Below are 17418 nucleotides of genomic sequence, written 5' to 3'. Positions count from 1 at the left end.
AGTAATTCCCTGCATGTTGGTACCTTGTGGTGAGTGTGCCCATTACCCACACCTCCCCTCGAGCACCCTCTTACCTCTTTCAGCTTTTTGCTCTGCGGGGTGAAGCAGCCCACCACCTCTCCTGACGAGGGGTTGGCCTGGTTCTTGCGCTGGCCCTCGAGGCGCTGCAGAGCAGAAGGTGGCATCTCGTCATACAGGCGGTAGGACAGGTTTCGCAGCACACACACCGCATTCTCCACACTCTGTGTGAGAGTAAAATGAGAGTGGGAAAAATGTCATGGAGAGAGACCGATGGAGCAAGAAGGAGAGTGAGAAAAGAGAAAGTGAAATTGAGGAAAAGTAAAGAAATTTAAAAAAAGTGATGGAATGTGAAACTAGAGACAAATGAGATACAAAAGGTAGAAAAAATGGCAGCAAAATAGAGAAAAGATCAAAATGTGTGAGAAAAACGAGAAATGAAGAGGGGCTTTGCAGTAGAGAGAGAGGGTGTACTGTGAAGAAGAGTGGAAAATGTGGAAATAAAAGGAAAGAAAGTTGAAAATAGGAGAAATGAAGAGGTAAGAGAACAAAGGGAACGGGACAGTGAGAAAGATTGCAAAAGAGGGGAGAAAGAAAGGAAAAACAGAATTAAAGAAAGAGTTAACAAAGGGGTGAAGAGATAGAACAAGAAAGGGTGGAAAGGGTCAATGAGATTCCGAATGAAGAAAGTGACCTCCTATGAGAGACAACTGGCCCCATCGGAGATCACTGGCCAGGTAAGGAGTTGGTAGACAAGAACGTGAGAAAAAGGGAAAGATAAAGAAAAGAAAAAGGGATGCAATAGGCCTAATGAAAAATGACTGTTGATTTTGGGGGGGAAACGTAAAGGAAAGGGTAAAATAACAACAAAAATAAAGTCACAGGAAACCGTTAAACACTGTTGATCCCAACATAAGTCACATAATGGCTATCACTGTGCAAAGATTAACCAGAGGCCCGTTAAGTGGTTGCGTTTCAGATCTATGAAACTGGTACTATGAGGTGAAACTTTTGCCTAGATGGCATTAATGACCGCAGTCAATTGACTGGGGAATTGCTTTTGTCTGCAACAAAAAAAACATTTACATGTAATTCAAACAGGATGGAAATTATGACAAAATCTTTGTTGCAGAGGTCATTTTTCAGTAGGACCTGATGAATCTGTATACTTTTTTCTTTTTCTTAAAACGACCTGTTATTTTTGTATTTTGCTGAGATTATTTTTGTGTCAGTGTGTTAAGGTATGAAAGAGCGAGATAACACCACAGATTGAGCTGAATTATAAAGCATTATTTAGCCTTTCTTATCGCATAATTTACTGAACGTCGCTGCATTTCTGCATTAGCCCTGTCTATAAGTAAACTTAAAATAAAACACAGCATGAAGAGTGAGAGTGCTGAGTAGAGGGTGAAAGGTATGCAGCCAGATGTTGAGCATGTCACCTGAATACAAAGATGTTTCGCTTTCTCTATGTGTTTTGACCTCATCAAAGGACAGTAGTCTGTAATAACAACCTCTAAGTGAATGTGAACCAGGCTTGTTAGGAAGTAAAGCCTTTGAACACACATACACTGCTAAGCTGTAATTTAACTGTGAGCACCGTGTGTCTGTCTGCAGCTCTACTCCCCGCTTACACTCACTCTTTGCTCTCCTTTCTAGATCCCCCCACTGCTGCCTAGATCTGTGTCTAACTCTCCCAACCTTACCCCTTGGTTCCCTCTCCTCCCCTAACATTTCTCTTGCTCACTTGCCTTGGTCGCCTGTTGCTCTCTCACCCCAGCTCCTACTCCCGCCCTTTCTCCCGCTTTTCCTTCACTGTGCACTCTCTGCACATCCTTGTACCATTCATCCTCTCCCAAGCACGATATTTTAGTTGTTTATTTATTATGTGTTTATAGAGCGCACTCACACCCCAAGGCTTCATGGTGCTGTCTGGCAGCTGAAACTCTGGTGCAGAGAAGCATCGCGCCGCCCTGCAAACAGCAGTGACATTAGTTTAAAAAACATGAGTACGAGAAGGTCGTTCTATGGAAGATGACGCAAGACGAAGTCAAAAGCTGGCGAGCTTGAGCTCAACATGAATGAGCTCCGGTCCAAACTTTGTGTGACTACTAGCTGACCGAAGGCTCCGTGTCTGCACTTAGCACTGGGATGCATTCATCAAAAAGTGCGGGCCAAGCCTAGGTGATCTCTGTAAACCACACAACAATTGAAAACACCTTGTCGTGCCAAGCGCCAGTAGAAATGTGTAAGCGCAAGGGAGACCTGCTGGTGGTGGGCAGTGCTGGCCACTAGCTACATGCTGAGGTGGCCTCAGATAGAAGCCAATGCAAACACTATTACTAAAGTCAATATAGACAGGCCAATGACAAGACTCTTTTAGAGTACGATCACTAAGTAACAAAACTGCTGAGCCAATCGAGGACATCTAGAGATTTTCGTTGGGTCGGTGTTTCTTCATTTTTTTTTTTTTTTTTTTTGCTGAAGTGGCTCATACTTTCTTTGTAGGAGCTACTTTGGTAGAAAGAATAACAGGGATGACGACCATGACATTGAAAATGAAAAATTGGATGCCCCATCATACTGGGACTTTTCTCCCAGAGTGTAAGGATATTTTTAAAACCCGGCGAAGGCCTCCGGTGCACCTTCCAAAACCATTTTCACCAAGATGGGTTTCTAGATGGCAAATCCATCTTCAGCACTACCGTCATACCCATATCCTCTGAATGGCAGGAAGGGACTCGGGAGGGAGAGTGATGCATGCGGTGAGCAAGAGGGGTAGTACCAAGCGGGATAGTGGGCAAGTGGGAATTTTTTCCAGCCTACTCGTCACCACCCATCTTTAAATCAGGACCTATGCTTTGTTAGCACAAGAATAGCAACACTAATCTTACGATATTACGTTTTTAGTGTCATACCTTTACAAGTACACATATTAGAAGGACAAAATTCCGATCTTCATTAATTATGATGCCTAGTTCTTTGTAATGTAGGGATTGAACACATTCAATGTGCCTCAGGCCAAATGTCAATGGTTCACAGGGATTTGATCCCTCAAAAGTTGACATCAGGTTTGCTGCTGTTCAACTTCAGGAAGTTGATGACTGGAAGGCGCGATGTTAACCTTTCTGCCTCTGTCAGATAAACAGAATCTTTCTGCAGAAAGATCTGAATCTCATCAGCTCTCCTCCCCAGCTCTTTCTCCTCCCTTTGTCCTCCTCTCATTCTATCCATATTTGTTCTCTGCATCTCCCATTCCTCGCCTTCCCTATCTTAGATCTTCGTCATACATCCTCTGGCTGCTGTCTGCAGTGTTCTGTCTCTTTCTCTCTCCTTCTTTCTCACTGTGCCCTCCCTTCCTGTTTTCTCTCTGCTCCTCCTCCTCCATCTCTCTCTGCCTCTCTCAGGCTCAATGTGTACACTTAGGATGTAGAAGAGAAGAAGAGCCTGCCAGAGTCTGCTGCAGTTTAAGACTTGCCATCAGCCTGGGGGTGTTTTTTCCAAGGCTTTCCGTGTGCCAGGGAGCTCAGCGCTGCCAGACACAGTTCTACAGAAATCACGTGTCGTTTAGAAAACCACAAGTTTTTGTATGCAAACCATGAAGTAATTGTTTTAAAACATGATCAAATTATTTTATTTATACAGGTAAAAAAGATGTCAGTACCTGTACCTGTCCTTTCTTCCTTTTTAGAAACGAATGATTTATTTAGCGCTGTTGTTTTTACGTCTCTTCTAGAGATTGTTTTTTTCCAAGTTGCTGCAGGCCAGCTTCTTTCCAGAAGAATTGCACTTTGGCACTATTATGCATTTTTTTTTACTTATTGTTTCATAATTTGAACAGCGGCATCGCCTAGGAACTGGAATTAGACTTGCCTCATACTGACATTCACCTCCTTCTACCTCACCTCTGTGCTTTACGAATTGGAAAGGAGGAACTAACTGATCAAGGTATGTTAAAACATTAATTGCTTCTAATTTTGGTTGCTTTGTAAATAAAATCAATGTTAATCCACCCCAGTCTTCTGTAAATTTGAATTACCTATATCTTCTTTCGTGAATCTAAATTGAAATTTTGAAAGTGCAGACAATTACCCATAAGGCGTGTCCTAGCGCTAAGCATACTGGCAGACGCTGCGGCAAACTTTAAGCTAAGGAAAACAAATCTTTATTTGCTTCCTAAATGATAGTTAGGTTTGTACCATACTCATAGAGGCAGAGATGCAAGCTTTAATAATAGCACGGTATAAGAATAGGCTGTTTCCAATCCTTGCCTTCTTGAACTGATATTTCTCCAGTAGCTCCTTCGTAGCTGATCGAAGAGCACGCTAGGCAACTAGGGCTTTAGATAGGAATTTGTTAGGTTATGTTACACAGTATTTATAATGAGTGTGTAAACCAGGAAGCTTTCATGGCACTGAAAACACAGAAGCAAACGAGGCCCAAGCTTAGCCATAGGCCTGTCTATATAGCCAGGTATTTAACAGAGCCCTGAAGCTGGCATAGGAAGTCGTAGTTTTGAAGTTTAAGGGAAGAGAATTCCATACCTTTGGAGCAATCATGGCAAACTTAATTCCACCCAATCGCTTCCTGTTAAATTTAGGGAGCTCTAGTAGATTATGCGTAGTTGATCTAAGATCACGTTTGTGAATGTAGTTCTGGATTCTAGAAGTCACAAAAGTTGGGCCTTTGCCATATTGGGATTTGAAGATAATGCACCCAGTTTTAAATGGAGTACTCTGAACAACTGGAAGCCAGTGCAATTTTGCCATCAGAGGTTTGATGTGGTAGTGTCTGGGCTGACACCAGACCAGCCTGTCTGCCTGATTTTGAACCAACTGAAGCCCCTGACTCAGTCCCTTCAGGAGTTCCAGATAGAGAGAATTAGCATATTCAGTGCAGGACATAGCTAGGGCAATTATGATCTGGATAATAGCCTCGAGGGTAAAATATTTCCTGATCTTTTTGATTTTCTGGTGCTGAAAGAAGCATTATGAGGTCACTGCACCAATCTGAGGCTTCATCTAAAGGTCTTCATCAACAAGGATCCCTACACTTTTGTCCTCTTTATTGGGAATCCACAGGGATCCCATCTCCAATGGCCAGAAGGAGAGGTTCCAGCCATGCAGTTAGTTTATTTTTAATCATCACAATTTCAGTTTTGTCAGAGTTCTGTTTCAACTGATGACAATTCATCCAATCATGGATGTATAGCATGGTGTTCTGAAAAAACTGTATGATTTATCTTGTGACATCAATATGGAAGAGCAACTGCATGTCATTGGGTAGTTGTATGTTTTCACCCCTCACCTGTGTAGGGTGTGTAGCAGTGGGCGGATATAAAGGTTGAAAAGTTGGGGGGCAAAGAAAAGCCCCATGGTACCCTGCAATTAGGCATGACCTTAGATGAACAGAAAGGGGAGACACTTCACCTCTAATCACTAGGTATTTTTTTACTCACTTTTCACTCATCCCTGACCCTTCCACTCACTCATGCCTACACCACACATAGTTTATGATACCAGTGCTCCCGCGTATCCGTAGTCGTAGCATGCCCCGTTTCGCAGCGGGGAGGGAAGACCCCTATGTTGAAGCATGACACCTAGGGCCCTTTTGGTGTGTGAGGAGTATTTAAGAAAGACTATGTGCATCCAACCATTGTAGGTAAAACACATGACCTTTGAGTCGAGAATTCTCTATTGAACCTCCTTAGGGTGGATCCTGTTGTTTATGATACATTTCAAGAGGAGGACGTATCTACCTCTAGTGTTTAGTTTGGACAGTACCTCTTCACTCCCCTTTTTTGTTAAATATAGTTACCCTACTCTTGTATTATAACGCTACAGGATCACTGGCTGCCCTTAATAACTGAAAAACAGTTTCTCCAATGACCTTTTAGTGTGAAACAGCTTGAGCGTTCCATCGTCTATCACCAATGCCACCATGAACGTTGACTGTGACCCATGTGAGATACACTTCTGACAGCACCAGGGGCGGCTCCTCCACTAAGGCGGAGGAACGTTGCCCCACTGCTCTCAAAGCAGTGAAAAAAGGAAAAATAAAATGATAATAACAATGTTACGATCATTTTATTTTTCGTTGTTGTGGGGCTGGGTTAGGGCAGAGCTGGTGGCACAGGGAGGAGGAGTGGTTCATGCTCTTAAATGGGCATGACAGTTTGGCCAGCCATCTTGAGCTGGCCAAACAGTCACACGCACTTTGCATGTTTCCCATAGGCTGTAATGCACAGCCTGGTGGGGAACATGCATAGGCTCCTTGTCCCCATCCGAGCGCCGAACCACAGCTCTCAGATCAATCACAAAGCTGTATTGAAGCATTGTGATTGGCTGAGAGGAGCCCTTGTGCTTCCTGCTTGCGTTCCGGGTTTCGTTGGAAGGAAAGCAGAGGAGAGAAGCGGCCAGCTGAAGAGGTAAGTGGTTTTTTTTATTGTTTCTTTTTTCACCCCCCTCCAACACCACCCCGTTCCATTTTTTTTATTTTTTAAGTATTTTATTGTTTTTCAAGCCAAACAACAACCCCTCATACAAGGCCCATCATCAATAAGGGCAAATTATGGGATACGGTGCTTACAGTTAATGTCCACAGGTAGGCGTGTATTTACATCAATATCAACATCAGAATAAGCGCCTCAGCCTCCCCCCCATGGTCCAACACTAGCATCACAAGTAACCTGCATTCGAAATCCCAACCAATATTATGTGGAGTCCATCATGAAGCTCCGGCCGGCTTAAGCCTCTTCCCCCCCCCCTCCCGCCTAACCCCCGCCACTGGTGTGTTCTACATACTGTAAGCCAGAATGTCCAGTCATCTTCACTATGTTAGGGTGCGCCAGTATCCAAATGCGTGTGGGCTGCCCCTCAATTCCAACCATGCTCGAACCCACTTCCACTCTCCAGCAGCCACCCAAAGCCTGGCAAAGTCAGTGTGCCTCAGTCTGTTCTTAAGGAGCCCCCAAGGAGTCAGAGTCCGATTCCGGTTCCGGCAGCTTCAGTAGCACCACCAGAGCTTCCCATGCGTGTGCAATGTCCATCGCCTTTTCATTATTCACTCTTCTTGCCTTTGGAGCCTGACCATACTCTCACTGGCCGCCAGCTCATAAATTCCGTTTTCCACTGCTCTATATTAGGGCCCTGTGTGGATTCCCATTTCCTCTTTATTTCCCATTTAGCCAATAGCAACCCCAGATTAATGAATGTACTGGTTACCTTGGTTTGCGCTGTGTGGGGATACCAGTGCAGTATGCATGTTCCCATAGTGGTTTCTATCTGTCTATCCGTCACCTTGCATAGGACATCAACCACCTCCTCCCAATATGTGCCGAGTTGCGGGCAACTCCACAGCATATGTTTGATGTCCGCGGCTGTCAAGCGACTAGTAGGGCAACACGCGGAGTCCACGCCACCCCCGTTCCATGACAGCCGGCACTGAATACCACTGAAGAATAATAAGTGCCTTTGAAAATCAAGACTCTACTGACAACCAAAACTCAACCAGCTCTGGTTTACCAGACAATCTATTTTCAATCACTCACAGTAGTAGCATATTGTAGAAGAGAGGTTTCCATGCAAAGAATCACACGGTATCACAGATCAAAGCTCCTAGCGTAATTGGTGGTACATACATGAAGTCACCTTCCAAAAGTGGTGGCAGAGGCAGAACCAGTAAGGCAATCCCAAATCTTTAGGCACACCCACATAGAGTGGGAGCAAAGACAGAAAGGGACACTGCATGTCTATTAAGCTGCAGCAAATTAGGAAAACTGTAGCTTCAAAAAGCATTTTGGTAATTTACTTTCAGTAATATCCATGGGCCTAAATTACAACTGGAGGGTTGGATGGAATTTACTTCACCATATTATCCTGATTTTTGGCACTTTAGAGCCTTCACATTAGAAACAACTGGTTAACCCCTCCATGAGTAGCGCTCACTAACGAAAATACCACCCAACTCTAAATCAGGTTAATATGTCAAACCCTGATTACTGCATAGGTCTCTGTGTGGATAGCAAGTTGAAGAATAACTCAAAGTTGTTGTGGAACAACAGGGCTACCCTTTTCAATGCCCCCTCTTTTGCCACACATCAGCTGGGCAGGTCTTGTGCACCCAGCAGCCTTTAATACCTGTACAGGATCTGTGTTTCCCACCTGTGGAATTCCTATCTATGTTGGCACAGACCCAAGCAGGCCTAATTAAGCCCATGTTCCCACATGACATTGAAGCTGTGGGCAGCTCAATGGACAACTCGAAAATCCTGGATCTTTTAAGATTTGTTCATTATTAGCAGGTTTGGAAGTCCACAGCAGTTAGACTATGTCAGCATGTGCATGCGGCAGCTGTTCTGTGCTAACTGCGAGCAAGTAATCTTACCTTGTCTTCAGCTTTGCCAACTTCCAAAGCTCGTGTGGTGTAATTGACCATGGAATCCACTAAGCCAGGACACTCTCGCATCTTCTGCCGCGTCTTGTCACTAGCTGAGCTGAGGTTCCTGAACAAGATAAAAGAAAGATTGGTGAGCATATGGAGTTTCTTGAAGTGCTGGCCTCACATTCTTTGTGAGGTACCACAGTCAAACTCACCAAACTGGTTGACATCAGCGGCCTTCCTCATATCATGAGAGACACAGACAACTGCAGCATCTGCTTTCTATGAGATACCTACAACTGCTTCTCCCTCATCCTGTAAGATACCTTCAAGTGCTTCCCCTTTCTTCTGCTAAATGCTCTTGACAGCTAACAGCAAAGCCCCACGTTTGTACTACTGTCTGCAAAATACCTTTTAAGAGCGGCCCCAAGTATTTGAGAAATACTCTAAGTCAGTCTTTTAGCATTGAGCAGTCCATACTGTTAGACCTCAAGAGTAACATTCAAATGGGACAATCTCTACAGACTTAGGTCTTATCCATTGAATGAGTCTTTGAACCGAACCCTCCTAGAGAACCTAAAACAACCTATTATACTCAGGACTGTCTAGTGGGACTTGAGGTCTTGGGTCCAGGATGCCTTTCTACTCCCAAAACTCAATCCCACTTTCTCAATGGCACTCTAAGGGAGATGTAGTGCCCCAATGCGAAAGGTGGGATTAGAACCAATGTCTTCAGATTTCAATAAGAATTCAAGGTCAATAACCTGACTACTAGAATTCATCTCCTGCAATAAAGGGGATAGTTATCTTGTCCCATGTATTTAGCTTCCTCTATCTTACACCTGTGCACCACTAACACCAAGTTAAGGGGGAGGTCTTATATGTGTAGAGAGAAAGCAAACCCAATACAATGCCCTAACTCACATCAACCTTAACCTCTCGCATACTACTGCGAAAAACCCTCTGAGCACCCAGGGAAGGAGAGTTGTGACATCCCTTACCTGAGAAAGCCAGTGGCATTATAGAAGATCTCAGACTCTGAGGCATTCTGTTGGATGACAGCCGATGTCCCAACACCAGACAGAGGCCTCAGGATCCGATCAGTGAGCTGGTCTAGCGTGTCCTGGGCCAATCGGTCCTTGAGGTCATCGCTGGAGGAAAGGTTCCACAGAATCCCTGTCAGAAAGTGGATAAAGGAGAGGAGAATGAGAGTCATGTATTCACCAAAGCCACATAATCCCATATAGATGGATTGCTTGATGGTTTCGCTCTAAACTTCTAGAAGGGGATCATGAACGGTCAGTTCAGATAGAAAGAGTGAGCTGGATATTTAGAACTATCAGTGCAATCTATTAGTACACAGCTCACCTTTCATATTCTAATTGATCCCAGGCCTGCCTTGGTTGACAACATTGTATTTTTGGCACTGCACTGTCATCACATTGAGAACAGATGGTTGAGCCAGTTGAGGAATTCTAGCTTAGAGATTTGCCATCCTTGTTGGAGATTTCTGGTCCCAACCTTTAATTATTCACAGTTTGCATTCTGGCACTTAATGAAGGTGAAGAAACACATTGTTTGTGACTTCGGTATTTCCCTTTCGAATAACATTGGCAAAATTAATTCTGGAAGTCACGCAAAGATATATTGTATACATGTATTTTTTATATCACATTGCATACTGAGCTGTATTGTTATTTTATGGGTACAAGATGGGGTGAGTGGGCTACACTTTGATTTTACACCTTGAGTTTTATTTATAATTTTTGTAAATATGGCAGAACAAATAGTCATCCAAGTTTCAAAAATATGGAACTTGCATGAGTAATAATGACCATGGGGCATATTAAAAAGCGGCAGCGATAATTATTGCTGACCGCTGTTAGCGTGAGAAAATCTATCGCCGGCGATAATCTCCATGTTAGCGTTGTATTAACAACGCTTAACGCTATGGAGATAAGAATCCCAGCGATAGCGGGGGTTATCGCCGTTTTCAATGGAATATCGCTGAAAATGGCGATCGCCTTGTTGATAGGGCAGGGTAATCTTAGCCATGTAATCCACCTCCCATTGGATTACATGGCTGAATCAGGTCACAAGCAGGCATTAGGAAAGTAGCGTTAATTGTGGTTAGCACTACTTTTGCTAACGCTCTGCTTGTTAGCGTGCAGCTTGATAATAGGAGAAATGTCGCTTAGCGACATTTCTCCTATTATTTTCCTCTGGAACGCCCACTTTGCATCTTATTAGAGATGCATAGCTGGGCGTTGTTGAAAGGCTCGCTAAATCAGCAAAACACGCGATAGCGTGTCTTTGCTGATAAGGCAATAAAATGATCACCACTTTTGAGCCGAAAACAGCTGCAAACGGCCGCAAAAGCTGCGATAATTTCATATCGCCTCCTTGGTAATATGCCCCTTTGTGTTATGCGCATTCAGAGCTTGCTTAGTATGTAAACCATCAAAGGAGGTGAATTGTTCCAACAGCTTCAACAGCCATATTTTTGGGTTGCCTCATAAACAACAATTAGCATCAGGTACTCTCAAAAAAATACATTATATCATGGTTTCTAGAATGACAATTAACTTCAGGTGTTTAAAACTATTCAGATCATGCGTTCTGAAAAATATTTTTTTATGATCCACCTCTCTTTGAGACCATCTAGGCAGTACTATCCAACAAAGGTGAGACAGAATTGTCTATGAAGAAGCATGCCACAATAATGTGGGTGAGGCTTTTCCATCCATTTTTATAATGCTCTCGGTAGAGCTTTGGAAGTCTTATGAACCTTTATAACGCAGCGTCCACTACCATACCTGTTGTGTGCATGGTTGGCATTTTAGAGGATGTATGATAGTTCAGTTTTTCATCTTTTTGTGATTGAAATATATTTTTACACTAAACTGTGAATAGAAGGGCAGTTTTCTTGTTTGCATGAGGGCCCATGACAATGTTGCTACTTCACTGTGCATTCCTCAACACTTGTTCACATTATGCGATGGAGACTGACAAAATCATATTGTAGATATCAGAATCAGAATTCAAGCTGATTAGCTGACCCACATTTCACATCAGGCGCTTCGAAACCACAGCAACATAATCAGCTATCCAAACACTATTCCCATCATGTGCTCTGTGACCACAACAAACATCATGTGCTCACTAACCATTATTCAGATCATATGTTGCAGAAATGCATTTCAAGGTCATACTTTGTGAAAACATTTTATCCCTAGGTGCTGCATAACTCTCCACCAGAAAGATTATTAGTCAATGCTTAATTTTATTATTTTTTTAATGTCATTGCCAGGGCCCTCTTCAGAAGGCCACTCACTGCATGCAGCTTGCACCACCCATTACCCATGCCAGTGCTGGCAATGGCAATGACAGTACTAACACACGTAAAGACCATTGCACTCTTACAGACAATTCAAACTATTCCAGGCCACCCAAAGTTATAAGAAAGCCGTGGGTGGCAAAGTATTTTAATTTTGAATGTATATTGAATCATTAAACTATATTGAATCATTACACTGTTGTGAAGCTCATCTTAAAATTGGGGAGACAGCGCCACCATGTGGTGGTCATTAGTGCCGGTGTTGGAAATTAAGTGCTGTTGCCAAGCACTGGAAACTACCGGCTCAAATTAAGCACTGGTATTATCCACTTGAATCTCCATTAAGCTTGGCTGCCCAGACATACCAGAAAATATGGCAAACCTTTCTTACTCTAATCTTTGTATTTGTTTTTATTTAATTACCGAAATTCCAGTAGACGCTTTACAAAATATTTAGCAAACATTCTTTAGCAAGTCACGTCCCATTGACCTATGCAAAAAAATTGGGCCAAGAAGGTGTTACAGGCGAGTAAACCCACTGAAAAACATGAGCGTCATTTTGCTAGTGTGGAAGGGTGAAGCTCAATCCAACAATGTGACACCTGCCAAATGATAGTGAGATGAGAAGTATGGGGCATATTACCAACAACGGGCGCTAAGTATTGCTTTGTGTTAGCAACGCAACTTTTTACTATCGGAGGATTTTATCGCCCTGGTAGTGCCTAATTAACAACGCTTATCACCCAGGCGATAAAAATCCAGCGATAGCTAGTGAAATGAAGGAATATCGCTGGAAATCCAGCGATATTCTTGCAGTGATAAGCTATTACTTGTAAATAGCCCATGGTGGTTGTAGCCTGTGATTCTACCCCCATCATACGTATAGCTAAGTCTGAATTTCAGCAGACGTTAGCTTTCAGCGATAACTGCGGTTAGCGCGGGTTTTGACATTGCTATGTGTGTCAGGGCAGGCCTTGTAAATACCGCGATGTGCGGTTAGCAACTTATTCGCTGTGGTTTTGCTAGGGAATGCCTACTTTGGATCTCATTTGAGATGCGATGCAAGGCGTAAGCAAAACCGTTGCTACGACAGGGAAACACGCGCTAGCGTGTCCTTGTTGATACTGCGATGCCATTATCTACGCTTTTCGGCCGAAAACCGCCAATAAAGCGGTGATAATGGGCTTGTTAATATGCCCCATTGTCTTTTTAGGCCCTGCACCAAGTGTCTCTCTTTTGTGGTTTATTATTTTCCCCTCTTCCCAGTACTTTCCCTTTATTTATGTTTGCCACGTTTCTCGATCCCTTAACCCCTTCGATGCGGACGACAAAGCCATCTTGTCATTGGCGTTACCTGCGCTGCGCGCATGACGAGCTGGCTTTGTCACGAAAGCCGCGATTTTCACATTTTAGCGCGCAGCGGAAAAACCAGCTAGCGCGCTTGCGGTTAAAGTGCAGTCCACTTTCTCTCTACAACACCATTCTATTGGGCAGTCTCATTTTAGTTTAGACACTCCATTGCCTCTTTCCTTTCTGTCCTTGGCACTTTCATTCCACTATAAATCTCTCTCTTTCTATTTTCTTTATCTGTTCCTTCTCTTATTCGTCCTCCCTTTTTTGGTCTGGCTACAGAAGACTTCAACTGACTGTGAACCTCATATTTTGAATACTTTAAAATGTGCAGAAAATAGTACAGCGAGCCCCATTCAGCCACCAGGTTTAAAGTGTTTTTCATGGTTTGCCATTGCCTGAATTTGGCCTTCCGTCAAGGCAATGCCATTCCATAGGTGATTACATTGCCCTGAATGTGCTCCCATTAGGTTGTGGTGATGTTGCATCAAGTGGTAGTTTTCTTACTCTAGAGCCAATGTGTTCTTTTTCAAAGATTTACTTTTCTACCATAACATATTAATTGTTGGCGTTTGGCTTTTTGTAAAGGCAGTGTGTGCAGTTTGATGCCTTAGCTTCTCAAACAAAAACTAATTACCCGTATGCTGACATGCTGGGTGTTCAATTTTATATTAGTTATAAAAAAAAGACCAGTACAAAACACTGGCTTTCTTAAAGATGCAGTAAATCGTCTATGCAATATTTTTTACTATTTATGTCAGTCAGTCAGTCAGTCAAAAGTACTTTATTCGGTTCATAGCAAAAACCATAAAAGTATGCTAAACATCAAAAGTCAAGACCACAGTTAAAAAACAAAAGAAAATTGTTCAAATTAGCAATCCATACAGTACGTTATCATATGTTAAAATATACACCGGCGGTACAGCTTTAAAAAAAAATCTGCAAAGGTCATATAAAAAGAAAGCATTAAAACAGACACGAGCAATATAGATAAGAGAGAGTAACTGCAAATATCATATAAAAACACCGTTTGGGCATAAAAAACAAATTTGAAAAGGAGACAAAGCGATCGATCAGAGTTCATGAATTCACTGCTATGTACAATAGGTCCACTTGATTTTCCTCTCAAGTCTCATGTCTATTGTGAAGAAAGTCGCTATGTTAAAAATCTCCCAAATATTCGACAACAATTGTAAGTACAAAAGGGCAGGTTTAACTTGTCTAAAGCCCTTGTCTTTAATAAGAGGAATAATGAACCTTTTACGGATAGGGCGAAAATGTTCGCAAAAGAAGATAAAGTGCACTGTGTCCATAATAGAGAATCCATCACAAGAACAAATCTCCAATTCTGTCTCCTTAGTCCAACCTGGACGATCTGTAAGGAGAAGATGGAATTTGTTCAATCTAAACTTTGTCAGCAGGAATCGGTGGTTTGTGTTATTAACAATTCTTAAATAGGGTTCTATTTCACTTGAGGTTATTAGCAACTGATGAGCCCTTACTGTTGATTTGCCCAGCTCCTTCTCTTCTCTAGCCAGGCATACCATCAGCTTGTATGTATCTTTCACCCATGTCACATCCCCCTTCAATAGTTTATTCGGCTGATCAAACAGTTCTGGGCGACCCAATTTAACTGCTAGTTTTTTAACATAGCTCAGCCAGGGGATGGAGTTACTATGATCAAGGGCTAGACATTTATGTCTTTTAAGCTCACCACTCACAAAGCAAACTTGATTTTCGGACTCTTTTTCATAACTCTTCTATGAGGGTACAGCAAAACCCTGATAATGCAGTCTATTCTGCAAAGGGGCCAAACAGTAGGGTGACCAGGGGTCCCAGATGTGCCTGGACAGTCCCAACGTTTGTGTTGTGGTTTGTATTCCTAATGGAATGTGTTATGACATAGTACTGTTCTATAGTGGGTGTTCCAGCTCAGTACTGTTGCTGCAGCTGAACCTGATACACCTGTTTCCTGTATGTACTTTACTTGGAAATAAATCCTTTATACTTCAAGAAATCTGAGTGTTTTATGGAAAATTAAACACAACAGTTTGGTTATCTGCCCCAGCAGAGTTCAGTAAATTAAACAATTGTCTCAGGTTTTTCGAGAACTGGAAAAAGCTTTTATGAGTTCCAGTGCACGAATAGGTACCAGTCTTTTTCAGACATAAATGTAATTAGCACTTATGATAGTAAGTGTAATAGCTGTATTTAATATATGCCCTTGGTGTCAATGTTTGCTACGTTAGTGAGTGCTGTCTTTTAACTCATTCAGGACCCCTCTGTGATGTGAAATTGTAGTCCTACTTTTTTTCAGCTTTTAAAAATCTTGTCACCTTACCCAGGGCCAGTCTGGCCGTAGTATGCACCGGGCGTTTCCACAGTGGGCCACCATGGTAGGGGCCAACTCTGGACCCCTGAAGGGCCGGTTTTGTTACCAGAGGCCGGTATTGCAGCATAGCTGTAATATCGCCCCCCTGTTACAAAAGCGGCAGTGGCAGCACCCGTAGCCCCTCCGTGACCCTACCATACAGCCATATCCCATAATGCTGTAGTCAAACATGTTGCTGCATTTAAGAATTTGTTAGCATAGTTGGGAGTAACACATGTAAAGTCACCCGCCTATTATCAAATACTTCCCTTAACAAAAAGGCAGACATGTTGGGTTTGCCAATGCTTGTTTTATCTTTTACATTTTCTCTACTTGACTGTCCTCATTTGTCTACAAGGCAGTCGCTTCTCTCTTCTTGGCTCTCCTCCCTCAGTCGTATATGTCTCTTTATCTCAATGGCACTCTCCTCTCTCTCTTCCTTTCTATCTCGGGTTTTATGCACACTCTCTCCTCTTCCTCTACGCCTCGCTCACTTTCCCTCCTCGCCAGCCTCTCCACCTCTCGTCAGGTGTCTGGAGCTCCTCCCCTTTTTTTTCTCTTTCTTTCAAACACAAACACCCACTTAGGTGTCTCATTTCCACAAAGTGCTTTTACCTCAGAGACTGCCATCACCTGCGGCTCGCGGCCTTTGTCTCCTTTCAGCCTGAGCTCCCCTCACCCGCTCCAGGGGGTTCTTGGAGAAGGGAAACACCCAGCTGCAGCTTTCAGCGTTCAAAAAATAACAGCTGCGCGGCGCGAGGCGAACGTCACGGCAGCGTTTGAGGGAAGTGCTATGCCTGCACCTGGGCGATAAGCGCTTAATGCAACCCAATGTCAGGGCTGGGAGTTAATGCCCTCACATATTTCCGCAAACATCCATGATTTGGTCATTTGATATGAACAACCGGTACTTCAAATCAAAGCATGTTTAATTCCACTACACAACAGGTTAATAGCCTTAGGTTTTAATTAAATTCAGTACCGAAGCTGCGAAGTGGCCCCATGCCATGTGTGATATGAAATTCACTCCTGTAATTTTAGCCAAGAGAAAGTTGCATTATGGGCCTAAAATTCCTAGGGGCAGATTTACAAGCCCCTTGCACCTCTTTTACGCCGCCTTTGCGTCACTTTTGTGACACAGCGGTGGCGCAAAAGATGCGCCATGGTGCGGGGTATTTACACGTGACGCATCTGGGAGATGCGTCACGTTGTAAAGCCCTTCTCCATAAGGAGGCGTTCCGGCGCAGGGGTGGGCGTTCCGGCGCAGGAACGCCTCCTAAAAGTGGCTGAGTGAAATCTTCAAGATTTCACTCAGTCACTTTTAGGCCAGTGCTGCATCAAAACCCTGCGCCTGCTTGAAGCAGGCGTAAGGCTTGACGCAGCATTGGACAGATAGGGCCCCCCAGAGCATTGCTGGAGCTGCGTCGCGCTTGCGACACAACTCCAGCAATGCGCCACTTTTATGGCACAGATGCGTCACGATTCTGTGCCGTTTTTTTTTCCCATGGTGCGCCGCATTGTAAATGTGGCGCACAATAACTGCCGCATCCCTGGGGATGCGCCAGTTATTGTAAATCTGTCCCCTAGTATTGTACATGTTGTTGGCTACAAAGCAGGATATGTCTGAAAGTGCCACACATAAAATGGGGCAAAATGGCAGTTTTGCTCATGAAATAACGGGGCAACGAGGCAGCAATGCTCGTGAAATAACGGGACAGATACGATCACGAAATAAACCAATGCTTACAGTGCAGTGGGGGGGGGGGGTTGCCCTGAATTTACAAATACCCTTATGTACCTAGTCCACCAGTGAAAGTGAGGGACCGGCACACACATTCCAGTGCCGCAGGCAAATGTTTGTCTCAAAAGAGAAACCATGCCAATCTGAGACATTGCAAGGACAAAGAAAACAAGGTCAGTAAAGTGAGCATGCATGTTGCCACATGAGCGACAAAGACATGAA

At 43.4% G+C, this 17418-nt stretch overlaps 1 protein-coding gene across 2 annotated transcripts in view; it reads right to left on the bottom strand.

The window, feature by feature from the left end:
• Nucleotides 1–17418, bottom strand: part of PKP3 (plakophilin 3) — a 166376-nt gene that overhangs the window by 30434 nt on the left and 118524 nt on the right. For both annotated transcript variants that reach the window (XM_086957694.1, XM_086957695.1), the window contains exons 7-9: nt 9399–9573; nt 8404–8521; nt 75–242 (exon numbers count right to left, since the gene is read on the bottom strand). In XM_086957694.1, the coding sequence (XP_086813820.1) occupies nt 75–242; nt 8404–8521; nt 9399–9573 (461 nt within the window). The remainder of the gene's footprint in view (nt 1–74; nt 243–8403; nt 8522–9398; nt 9574–17418) is intronic.

The sequence above is a fragment of the Lissotriton vulgaris genome, chromosome 2_1 (genome assembly GCF_964263255.1).
Source record: "Lissotriton vulgaris chromosome 2_1, aLisVul1.2, whole genome shotgun sequence".
In the NCBI taxonomy this organism is placed as follows: Eukaryota; Metazoa; Chordata; class Amphibia; order Caudata; family Salamandridae; genus Lissotriton; species Lissotriton vulgaris.
Note: the sequence above shows the minus strand (reverse complement) of the source record. Positions and strands in the feature narration are given on the sequence as shown.